This window comes from Phocoena phocoena, chromosome 11, assembly GCF_963924675.1.
Source record: "Phocoena phocoena chromosome 11, mPhoPho1.1, whole genome shotgun sequence".
NCBI lineage: Eukaryota > Metazoa > Chordata > Mammalia > Artiodactyla > Phocoenidae > Phocoena > Phocoena phocoena.
Genome location: NC_089229.1, coordinates 48,108,565 through 48,121,425, shown reverse-complemented (window position 1 = coordinate 48,121,425; position 12,861 = coordinate 48,108,565). Strand labels below are relative to the sequence as shown.

The 12,861-nt window shown below is 39.8% G+C and overlaps 1 protein-coding gene across 1 annotated transcript in view; it reads left to right on the top strand.

Moving 5' to 3' along the window:
• The window catches only part of NUP107 (nucleoporin 107), a 44,225-nt gene that overhangs the window by 15,327 nt on the left and 16,037 nt on the right, over positions 1-12,861 (top strand). The window contains exons 9-14 of the mRNA XM_065887615.1: positions 2,619-2,690; positions 3,348-3,436; positions 5,176-5,254; positions 7,049-7,162; positions 11,044-11,134; positions 11,271-11,347. Coding sequence (XP_065743687.1) covers positions 2,619-2,690; positions 3,348-3,436; positions 5,176-5,254; positions 7,049-7,162; positions 11,044-11,134; positions 11,271-11,347 — 522 coding nt within the window. The remainder of the gene's footprint in view (positions 1-2,618; positions 2,691-3,347; positions 3,437-5,175; positions 5,255-7,048; positions 7,163-11,043; positions 11,135-11,270; positions 11,348-12,861) is intronic.

The window sequence follows — 12,861 nt, the reverse complement described above, 5'->3', positions numbered from 1 at the left end:
AATTTTGTGGGGTTTGTTTTGAAAATCAAGTTGAGAATGTCATTTTGAAATGTTTAGTTAAACCTTGAGAAGGTCAACCACAGTGTTCTAGAGATGCCTTCCTTCAGACAAAGGATCCTCCAAGACAATGAAGGCTATGCCTCATTATCCTCGAAATCAAACATTGACCTCCTAGGTAATTTGAGGGAGTTGTCCCTCAGGCCATTCAGCAGAAGCCTTTTTTTAATGCAGTCTGGGTGAAGTGTTGCAGGATTCAGTGACTTGGGTCCTAGTAAAGGTATTAGTCAAGTTGTTAAATTGTGCAAACTTCTCTGCAGTGCTAGAATATATTTTGTTCTCTCCTAGAGACTCCAAGCAGAGAGAAGATAGAGCCTGAAGGGAATGAGTCCCCCGGCTCTGTCTCATTCTGTAAATGGTCTTTCCATATTTTTCTTTTCCTCCCAGCAGACCCAGGGGAACTCAGCCACGTTGCCTCCCTTCAAAAGTCAGCACCTTCTACAGTTAACGTTTGAACAACACGGGTTTGAACTGTGTGGGTCCACTTAACACACAGATTTTTTTCACTAAATACATGCTGCAGTACTACATGATCTGCAGTTGGTTGAATCCTCAGGTACAGAACCTTGGTTACAGAGGAATGAGCAGTACAGAGAGCTAACTGTAAAGTTACATTTGGATTTTCGACTGTAAGGAGGATCAGTGCCCTAACCCTTGCATTATTCAAGGGTCAGCCGTATTTCTTTCTTTTAAAGAAAATAATTTTCAAGCACTGTAACTCCAACCTGTCAAAAGTCAAACCCACTTTTGTCTTTCAGTGGATGGCACCATAGCCAACTTTCCAAGGAACCCGAATGTTCCCTAAGCCAGCACTTCTCAAACTTTACTGTGCACATGAGTCACCTGGGGATCTTGTTAAAATACAGATTGTGGTTCAGTAGGTTTGGGGAGGGGCCTAAAATTCTGCTTTTTTTTTTTTTTTTTTTTTTTGAGGTACGCGGGCCTCTCACTGTTGTGGCCTCTCCCGTTGTGGAGCACAGGCTCCGGATGTGCAGGCTCAGTGGCCATGGCTCATGGGCCCAGCCGCTCCGCGGCATGTGGGATCTTCCCGGACCGGGGCACGAACCCGTGTCCCCTGCATTGGCAGGTAGACTCTCAGCCACTGCGCCACCAGGGAAGCCCAGATTCTGCATTTTTAAGAGGCTCACAGGTGGTACTGATGCTGTTGGTCTGTAAACTACACTCTGAGTAGCCAGGGTTTAGACACTGCTCTCTGCCTCATCTCAAAATTTAGTCCATCATCAGATCTTGCTCACTTTAGCTCTTCTGTTCCAACTCTGACCTCTCATCTCTGTTCCTCTTGCCACCACTTAAGCCAAAGCCTTCATCATTTTTTGCAGGAATTATGTCAATAGCTTCATCTAGTCTCCCTGCTCTATACATACATGTAGTTTTGGGTGGTGGGGGGGTTGGTTTGGTGTTTTTTTCTTTTTTACTGTATAGTATGATTTCATTTATACCTTATACTGAGAGTTTTTTATTATTCATCAATATTTCTTAGTTTTTTTCATGTCAATTTGTATACGTTTACCTTATTTTTTCATAGTATGCCAAAGTATAAATGTGCCATAATTTTTTTCAGACATTCTGCTGGACATAGTTGTTTCCAGTATTTTTGCTATAGTTATAATGCAATGAACATTCTTCACACTTACCTACATATTTGAGTATTTCCTATATTTCTGGAAGTGAATTGTTGGGACAAAATTTGATAGAGTTTGTCATGTTGCCTTCCTAATGAAATGTACTAGTTTACACTCTCACAGTGTGTGAAAATGTTTACTCTGCCATCAATCATTTGATTTTGCCAGTTGGAAGGAAGGTACCTTGTTTTTTGTTTTTTTAATTAATTAATTTATTTATTTATTTTTGGTTGCGTTGGGTCTTCATTGCTGTGTGCAGGCTTTCTCTAGTTGCGACGAGCGGGGGCTACTCTTCGTTGCCGTGCGCAGGCTTCTCATTGCGGTGGCTTCTTTTGTTGTGGAGCATGGGCTCTAGGCACGCGGGCTTCAGTAGTCATGGCACGTGGGCTCAGTAGTTGTGGCTTGTGGGCTCTAGAGCGCAGGCTCAATAGTTGTGGTGAACAGGCTCACAGGCCTAGCCGCTCTGCAGCATGTGGGATCTTCCCAGACCAGGGTTTGAACCCATGTCCCCTGCATTGGAAGGCGGATTCTTAACCACTGCGCCACCAGGGAAGTCCTAAAGTTTTTAAATGTTAATTTCCTAATATGCCCCATGACTGCATCCTACCCTTTATTATGATTTGTTTCATTTTGTTTTGTATTTTATTTTTCCCAAAAACAACATCTCTGGGGAAATAGAACTTAAAAATTTTAAGCATAACCAAGAATTAAAATATCAAGTAAGAGCAGCTGCACATTGATCTAGCAGTTTGAAACTTACTTATAAAATTTTTTCAAAGGTGAATATACAGATTTGCTATGTTAAAATGGTTATAGGTGGTTAAGTATACTTATTTCAGATTCTCTTACCTTTCTGTTGAAATAATGTTCTTGAGGATCTTCTTTTCTTTCTTTCCACCATTTTTTTTTTTTTTATAGGTTCTTAATGCCAGTGAAAAAGCAGTTGTGGAAGCATTATTTCAGAGAGATTCACTTGTCCGACAAAGTCAGGTATGACTAGAATTTTTACATTTGTTTTGGTGAAATATGGAGAAAGGTAAATGACATAAAAGAAATGAAGTTTTTTTGTTTTGTTTGGTTTTGGGTTTTTTTGCGGTACGCGTGCCTCTCACTGCGGTACACGGGCCTTTTTTTTTTTTTTTTTTTGCTTTTCTGTTGCGGAGCACAGGCTCCGGACGCACAGGCTCAGCGGCCACGGCTCACAGGCCTAGCCGCTCTGCGGCATGTGGGATCTTCCCGGACTGGGGCACGAACCCGTGTCCCCTGCATCGGCAGGCGGACTCTCAACCACTGCGCCACCAGGGAAGCCCCTGAAGTTTTTTAAGTCAAACTTTTTTCTTAATTTTTTTCTTTTTGATCTTTTAATTTATAATTAAAAAGAATTAAGAACCTTGTTTTTTGTTTTCAAATAATAGCTCCACCATTTCCAGGAATAGCCTGTTAAAAACTGTATTATTCCTATAGAAAATACCTTTTGCCATAATATTTATACATCTTTAAAAAGTAAAAACAGTGATAGAAAAAATTGTTACTTGGTATTTTTGAATTAGAAACCTTTTTTTTTAAATTAATGGTAGGAGTAATACTACTTCAAATAAAATACTTACAGATTTTATAGTTAATACTCTTTTTCCCCTCCTTTCCTAGCTGGTGGTAGATTGGTTGGAGAGCATTGCCAAAGATGAGATCGGAGATTTTTCGGATAATATTGAGTTTTATGCAAAGTCAGTATATTGGTAAGTCACTAAACTTTTATTGTTGAAGTCATTTAATGTTGGTTTTGTTTATTCATCTTTCAACAAATATTTATTCAGTTCTTACTGAACTCAGTCTGTGAGCAAAACAGATAAAAACCCTGCCTTTGTGGAATTTATAATTGTATAGGAGAGTTAGACAGCAAATAGGTATATATCCTATTGGGTGCTAAGAGCTTTGAAAAAAAAATAAGAATCAGAGTTGATGGATAGAGGATGGTAATGGGAGTTACTTTAAGTAGAAGAGGTGACCAGGGAAGGCCTCTCAAAGGAAGTAACAGGTAATAAGAGTAAGAGGTTTTTAAGAAATAAAGGAGGCCAGACATGCAAAAATTTGAGGGACAAGTGTTCAGGGCAAGAACAGGAACTGCAGAGACTCTAAGAAGGTAAAGCATTTGCACAAGGAGGCCAGTGTGAACACAGCAAAGAAAAGAATGGTAGGAAATGAGATTGAAGAGAGCCAGCTCATATAGGACTTTTACAGGTAGCCCAGGTAAGGGTTTGGGACTTTATTTTAAATGTGATGGGAAACCTTGAGAATAAAAGAATGACATGGTCTGATTCAAGTTTTCAAACAATCACTGCCATATTTTCTTAATAATCATAATTGATTATCAGGAAGACAATTCTCCCATGTTTCTAGCTACTTGTATGTGTTTTTGTGTTTGTTTTTGAATTGCTTTTCCCTGCATCCTTCAGTGCTTCTAAATTATTGTAAGACCTTGAAACCAGAAAGCAAGTACCCCTAGGTTAAAGAGACAGTTTATTTCAAGACTTAAAGAAAAAGTTCAGTTTGCCTTTGAATTCAGTAACATTATATATGTATCAAGTCTATAAATCAATTGTTTTTTCTCTGCTTAACTAGGAAATTAGTGATACCAAAATTTTTTTTTTTAATCTTAAATCTTGGTTAGTTGTTTTTGAGAGAAACAGAAATTTTCATTTTCAGAAAAAAAAATTTTTACGTTAATATGTCCTGTTAAGGTTTTTACAAGTTTTTTACGAGTTAGTCTCCTTTTCTTGGTGGTCAATAGAAGAGAATAGAGAATCCTAAAACAGAGCCACACTTCTGTGGTCATTTGGTTTTTAATGAGGCATCAAAACAATCCAGTAGGGAAAGCAATGTCTTTTGAACAAACTGTGCAGGAAAAAACTGCATATCTATGTGAACAAAGATTAGCCTTGATACCTCCCTCACACTGTACCCAACAGTTAATTCAAGATGGATCATAATCCCCAATGTAAAAGCTAAAACTGTAAAGCTCTTAGAGGAAAACATAAGAGGACATTTTTGTGACTTGGCGAATAAGTGATTGTCACAGAAAGCAGTAATCAGGAGAAAGAGATTGATTTGACTTCATCAAAATTAAAACCTCATTAAAAGACATCATTGAGAAAAGGAATTGGTGGCAATCCGCAGACTGGAAGAAACATAAAGAACCTGTAGTTCATAAAGAACTACAACTCAGTAGCAAGAAGACAGCCAGATTAAAAAGGACAAAGATTTGAACAGATTCCTCACAAAAGCAGATAGGTGAATGGCCAATAAGGCATGAAAAAATGCTCAACATCATTAGTCATCTGAGCTAAAATGCCCTTTTATATTAGCGTTTTGCATGTTTTTTCTGAGTTTGTACTCTCTTTCTTTCCTTGACTTGATTTTTTTAAGTAGACCTATTAAAATTCCTCATTTAAAAAAAAAGTTGTACTTATTCTTTCAGGGAAAATACTCTGCATACCTTGAAACAGCGGCAGCTCTCTTCTTACATAGGAAGTGTCCGTCCTCTTGTCACTGAATTGGTAAGTGTTCTTTGAAATGGAAGTTGCCTTCAGAGTTAAGTGATTTTTATTCCTAAAGGCTGAGAATTTTTATTTTCTTGGATCCTTGTTTTAGTTTCCAGAAGGATTGCATATACTGTTTAACTCTAAAAATTACTAAGTTGTGTTTGAATTTGATGGCATATATTTGAACCCATCTGTGGCCTATAGATTGTAAATTGTAAAAGAAAGTATAGAAAGTGTTCTTGATTTGCCAGCATTAAAACAAATTAATTTTGACTTTATAGCAAGGTTTGACTCTGCAGCTGTAAGGTGGTGACCTGTGAAAGTTCTTTTATATAGAAAGCAGAGGAAAAAAATAAAGCTTTGTGAATTAGCTTGAGGTTAGAAGGGTCATTCTAGGATATGAGTTATAGGAGTAATAGTGGATTTGAAAAGAACGGGAGTCTAATTATTGTAGAAATGAAGGAACAGAGCTTTGTGATAGGTGGAGGCATGTGAATTAAATGTTTATAGTGAAGAGTGAGAGAAGTAAGTAACAGTCGAAAAAATAGGTAAAATTCCATTTGGTAACAAAAGTGTGTTTTGATGAAAATTATTTGGAAACTACTGAAAGTTCTTGTAATAAATTGTAGCATAATTACCCCTGTAGCAAGCAACTAAAAATCAGTTACCCTTAACATCTGGAAAGTGGTGATTTCCTTTTGCCAGAAAGAAACCATTTGTTCCAAAATTGAATGATTATATCTGTCTGCAAAATATTTGTGAAACTAGCCAATTGACCTATTATGCCTTCCAGTTTTTGAATTGATAATCATATTACTCAGTAACATTTGGAATAAGAATTACTCCTCTTTTAAAGTCACATTAAAATAGCTTTTAATCTGAAATTCATCATGTAGATCAGGGGTCCCCAACCCCCAGGCTGTGGACTGGTACCAGTCCGCGGCCTGTTAGGAAGCGGGCCACGCAGCAGGAGGTGAGCGGAAGACGAGTGAGCAAAGTTACATCTGCCGCTCCCCGTCGCTCCCCATCGCTCCCCATCGCTCCCGTTACCGCCTGAACCACCCCTTTCCCCCACCCCCACCCCTGCCATCTGTGGAAAAATTGTCTTCCACAAAACCGGTCCCTGATGCCAAAAAGGTTGAGGACTGCTGATGTAGATCATGTGTGCTCTTTGCCGCAAAAATGAGGACACTATGTTATCCCCAGTGTTCAAAGGCCCATTTCTTTTTATTCTTGAAAGGTAGTTGGTAGGAATAACTGAGGGTGGAGGTATTTATTAGAAATCTATTTTAAAATTTCTTTTGTTGGGTGTTGGTGTGCTTTGTATAGCATTAGTCCCATACGGGGTTCTCTTCTCATATGTTCTGAGAAAGAACCAGCTAAGCACCTTCTAGTCATAGAGTGCGTTGTGATTCCTGCAGTTTCTCCTCTGCTCATTCTCCATCTAGGCCTAATTCTGTTTAGGATTAACTGGGCCATGTAGTTGCTACGACAGGGTAAAGCTCAAGTCAGCTTGAATTATGAGTGGAATTTCTAGAGCTGCTGGGCTGGACTAGGGCTGTTTCCAGCTTGCCTGACTGAAGTATGCACCTTTGTGGACCAACAGAGTCTGTTTTGAATGGGCAACAGACAGCTGTGTGGCTATTTGGGACACTTGTGACACTTTGTTCCCTTTGTTACTTAAGTAAATTCAGTGAATTTATTTCAGTATGTAATTCAGGAGACATTTATCATCTCTTGATGTTTACATTGTATGTGCATATAAAGAATTTATAGTTGATGATTTAATTAATTAATTAATTTTTGTAGGACCCTGATGCTCCCATAAGACAGAAGATGCCCCTTGATGATCTGGATAGAGAAGATGAAGTCAGATTACTTAAATACCTTTTCACTCTGATTCGTGCTGGAATGACAGAAGAGGTAAATGATGTATATACCCTGCTTGTCCAATATGAAAAAGTCACAGACTGTAAGTTGGAAAGGATCTTTATGACCACTGAGTATGCCTCCTCAATGCAGTAATCTTTTTCACAGTATTTCTGGATCTAACTCCTGTTCCAACATTTCTAGTGATAAAGAACACATTGCTTCAGAAAGCAGTGCACTTCAGTTTGCACAACTCTGGTAGAAAATCCTTTGTAAGAAGTCAAACTTTGCCTTCCCATTAGTGTACTGCATACCCTAAGCATAGCCCCATTATTTCTAGTTTGGATTTTTTTTTTTTAACAAATTGAATGAAGACTTTTTTTTTTTTTTTTTTAGTAAATTTATTTATGGCTGCATTGGGTCTTCATTGCCACACATGGGCTTTCCCTAGTTGTGGCGAGTAGGGGCTACTCTTCATTGCGGTGCGTGGGCTTCTCATTACAGTGGCTTCTCTTGTTGTGGAGCACGGGCTCTAGGTGTGCAGGCTCGGTAGTTGTGGTGCATGGGCTTAGTTGCTCCGCGGCATGTGGGATCTTCCTGGACCAGGGCTTAAACCCGTGTCGCCTTCATTGGCTGGCGGATTCCTAACCACTGCGCCACTAGGGAAGTCCCTATTTCTAGTTTGGATTTTTAAGAGTTAAGAATAAGTCTGACCCTAATTGCTCTTCTAGTTGACACTGTCTAGCATTTGAAGACTATGGTCCCCTCAAATTTCTTCCTTTTAACTTCACCTCTTTAATATGTAACCTCCTGGGCTTCCCTGGTGGCACAGTGGGTGGGAATCTGCCTGCCAATGCAGGGGACCTGGGTTTGATCCCTGGCCCGGGAAGATTCCCACATGCTGCGGAGCAGCAAAGCCCATGTGCCACAACTACTGAGCCTGCGCTCTAGAGCCTGTGCTCTGCAACGAGAAGCCATGACAATGAGAAGCCTGCGCACCACTCGCTGCAACTAGAGAAAGCCCGCGCACAGAACAAACACCCAACACAGCCAAAAATAAAAACAAATAAATAAATAAATTTATTTAAAAAGAAAAGTAACCTCCTTTGTGATAGTTAAGGTCTTGTGTGTAAGGTGTGAAGTATCTGATTAGACAGCTTACTGGATGGCTCTGTGGACTTTTTTTTTTTTGCGGTACGCGGGCCTCTCACTGTTGTGGCCTCTCCCGTTGCGGAGTACAGGCTCCAGACGCGCAGGCTCAGCAGCCATGGCTCACGGGCCTAGCCGCTCCGAGGCATGTGGGATCTTCCTGGACTGGGGCACGAACCCGTGTCCCCTGCATCGGCAGGCAGACTCTCAACCACTGCGCCACCAGGGAAGCCCTCTGTGGACTTTTTAGATGAGGTAGTCTGATGCATAGGAGCTTCAAGCTTCAGATATTATGCTATACCTGTTTTGCGGTACTCTTGGCAGTGTTCTTTAGATAGAAATATGTTAGCTCAAAGTGTTGTTTGTTCTTCTGTGTTACAAACCACTAGCATGTATTAAGTAATTTTTATAGTAGTAAGTGTTGGATTATTAAACATCATTCTTATTTTTTAATTAAGAAAAGAAGGGGAATTCCCTGGTGGTCCAGTAGTTAGGCCTCTGAGCTTTCACTGCTGAGGGTTTGGGTTCAATCTCTGACTGGGGAACTAAGATCCTGTAAGCCACGTGGGTGGCGCGGCGCCCCCCCCCCCAAAAAAAAGGAAAGAAAGAAAAGAAGTAACACGTACTCATTTGTTCAGAAAATATTTGAGTCCCAGCCACTCTGCCAGGTGATGTGCAGGATACTAGGAATCACAATGGCAAGTAAGGATGTATTTTTAAAAACAAAACAAAAATATGATCACATTATTGAAAGCCTTGAAAAATAAAAACTCTCAAGGTCCCACTACCTTTACATAATCACAGATAGTGGGGTTTTAAAATTTACTTACAAGCCTTTTTTTGTACATCTTTTTTTTTTCACTTTACATGAGCCTCTCACTGTTGTGGCCTCTCACTGTTGTGGCCTCTCCCATTGCGGAGCATAGGCTCCAGACGCGCAGGCTCAGCGGCCATGGCTCACGGGCCCAGCCGCTCCGTGGCATGTGGGATCTTCCTGGACCGGGGCATGAACCCGCGTGCCCTGCATCGGCAGGTGGACTCTCAACCACTGCGCCACCAGGGAAGCCCAAGTCAATAGTTTTGGTATATTACAGTAATTGATTTTTTCATTGTGATAAAAGATATATAACAAAATTTGTCATTTTAACCATTTTCAAGTGTAAATTTCAGTGACATTAATTACATTCACAGTGTTGCGAAACCATCACCACTATGTTTCTAAAACTTTTTCATCACCCCAAGCAGAAACTCCATAACCATTATGCAGTAAGTCCCTATTTCCCCTTTCTCTCAGCATTTGGTAACCTAATTTACTTTCTGTCTCTATGCATTTGCCTATTCTAGCTATTTCATGTAAGTGGAATTATACAATATTTGTTCTTTTGTGTCTGGCTAATTTCACTTAGAAAAATGTTTTTAAGGTTTTGCATTCAGATTTTGTCCTGCCTTTTTTAGATAGCATATCAAATATTTTAAAAATATTTTTCCATGTTGCTACATAGCTTTCATAATTTTTAAAAGTCATAAATCCAAAATGATGTTTTGGGTATGATACTTTTTAACTGGTTCAATTTTTTTTTAATATTTATTTATTTTTATTTGGCTGTGCCGGATCTTAGTCATGGCATGCGGGATCTTCATTGTGGCGTGTGAGATCTTTTAGTCGTGGCACGTGGGCTCTTAGTTGCAGCATGCGGGATCTAGTTCCCTGACCAGGGATCAAACCCTGGCCCCCTGCATTGCGAGCGTGGAGTCTTAACCATTGGACCACTAGGGAAGTCCCTTAACTGGTTGTATTAATCAGATTCTGTAGGTTCAAATGACAGAAGCCCAACTCAAATTACTTACAGGTCGGGGATTGATTGTCTCATGGAACAGAGAAGTATAGAGGGTTATATCTGGTTATAAAAGCAGGATTCGGGGACTTAGAAGATGTCCTTAGGATACTGTCTCTCCCAGGCTCTTGACACTCCTCTCTGTGGCTTCATTCTCAAGAAGCCATTTGTGTCCATGATGGCCACCAACAGCTCCAGCCTTACTTACATCCTCCTGCAAGTTAGCAACCCCAGCAAAAGGAGTGTCTCTCTTTCCCAATATCTCTGGCAAGGGTCCTGGGAGTGATTCTTGTTACATCACATGCCTAATCCTTGAGTTCAGAGATGGAATCATATGACCTATTCAAACCATATGAACTAAATGGGGAGAGATGGTTCCTAAAGAGATGATGGACCAACAAACATGTTTCTATCTCACTGGTATATCAAGCTCATCTGATTGGTCACATTTAACATGAAGAAATATCATCTTTATGGGCTGAATGAGCAATAGCACCCTGTCATTATAGAGACTAACAGTGCTTTTGTAATACTTTTACATAAATCAAGGGTCATCAGCCTCTTTAGCCCATTTGTCTCTAGCAGAATTACATGCCTGTGGGCACCGTGGGCACCTATTGGTAAGCCCAGAATCAAAGAGCAAACGGATATTAGGGAAAGAAAGAAAGGAAGGAAGGGAGGGACGGAGGGACGGAGGGACGGAGGGAGGGAGGGAGGAAGGCAGGAAGGCAGGCAGGCAGGCAGGCAGGCCCGCGGGCGGGCAGAGGCCACAGAAAGACATGCATATGGCTGAAGGGAAACGCCATTACTGATTGTCTACACCATCCTTTGTCACATCTATGCCATAGGTTATCTAATCCTCATAAATTGCTTGTACTTTTCTATAAGGCACAAGTACTTCTTTAGTACTGCATTGGTTATATGACCAACCACTGTTTCTTGTTTCTAAAGGCACAACGACTCTGCAAACGCTGTGGTCAGGCATGGAGAGCTGCAACACTTGAAGGCTGGAAGCTCTATCATGACCCCAATGTTAATGGAGGTATTTTAATTGATTTTATTCTGAGAGTTAGCTCTAAATGGCAATTTTGTGAAGTATAGCTTTTGTTTTTAGAAATTGTTGAAATTAGGAGATCTCATTTTAAACTATAAACTTTATTTCTTTTACTGTTTTATAGGAACAGAATTAGAACATGTTGAAGGGAATCCATATAGATGCATTTGGAAAATAAGTTGTTGGAGAATGGCGGAAGATGTAAGATATAATAAAATATTTACTGATACTGATTTTTACTCATAATTCACTGAAGGCCTGCTGAAGATGCTATGAAATGTTGAGAGTAGTTTAAGACTAAAGTTCCTGTTTTTGAAGAACTTCCAATCAAACTGAAGAGCAGGGCAGGCTTTACGAATCAGAGTTATTCAGACACACTGAGTACTAAGGATTAAGCACTGAAATAAGGCAAAAATACAAAAAAAGGTAGTGGATGAAGTCACAGAATAAGCACTGGGCTGGCTTCCAAAGAGAATTGAATCGATCTTTTAAAAATTACTAGGATTTGAGTTGTTGGGCATGAAAAGCAGAGAAAGGAATTGTCGGTAGGATGCCTAGGTTGGGAAAAGTCAAGGGAAGGTAGGTTTACCAGGTTGGAGCAGAAGGCTCACAAGAGGAAATATAGTCAGTTCTGTCATGACACCACCTACGCATTCCTAAAAATCACTACAGCATGACAAATTGTGGAGAAAATCCACAGGGATTTTAGGGAAAATAGAATTAAGAGCACAGTACTCAAAAACCACCAGTGACACATAAAAAGTTAAAAACTTAATAATAATAGCACAGTGTCACATTGTTAAATAAACACATAAATACTGCAACAAATATGGCAGTTTACCTTGAAAAAGAACTGGAGTTTGCTTGTGGAATGAGGTGTCAGAGGGTTACAGCTTGTGAGTTATTGAGAGGTGATAGAAGGAGGTTATCTGAAATGAAACAAAATTGTAACAGTTGATGTGGATGGATTTAGCTTATCATACACCTGGAGAGCCCAGGGAGCTGGTAGATGTTTGAGGAGTGTCAGTTTTGTGTATTTCCAAGTGGCTTGGTTCATTTAGGTGTTTTCAGTATTCAGCTAATGTTTCTTGTACACAAAATTGTGCATAAGGAAATGGGAAGTTTATATTATGTTCAAATCGTTCCTTGATATATCAATTGCATTGGAACAAATTCACATTTTCAAAACAAGCATTGTAGCAGAACTGACTGTAATGAGAAGATGACTGAAAAACGTAAATTAAGAGCAGGCAGTGGTGGTCCTCAAGTGCTGCTCTAAGGAATGGGAACTTTGTACCATAGATAGTGGTGAGCCATCAAAACCTTGAGGGCACATGACAGCAGTGCTTTAAGAAAATTAGCATGGCAGTGGAAAATAGGCTTAAAATTGAATGAACTAAAGACTGAGAAACTAGTTAGGAGACTGTCAGAGTTATTCAGACACTAAGTAATAAGGGCCTGCCCTGGGTTAATATGGAGAGTACAAAAGAACGGAACAAAAATGGTCAGGACCAGAAACTGGAAACAATGCAGAGGAGGACTCAGTTGTATAGTGAGAGTCTCTGAAGTCTCTTGTTTGGATGATGAGAATACAGGAATGTCATTAATAGAATCCAGAAGTAAAATGGGATAATTTGATGAATATAATTAATTCTACTTAGGAATTTGATGCAAACTGATGCGTGACAGGCTCCAAGTGTGCCTTGTTTGGATGT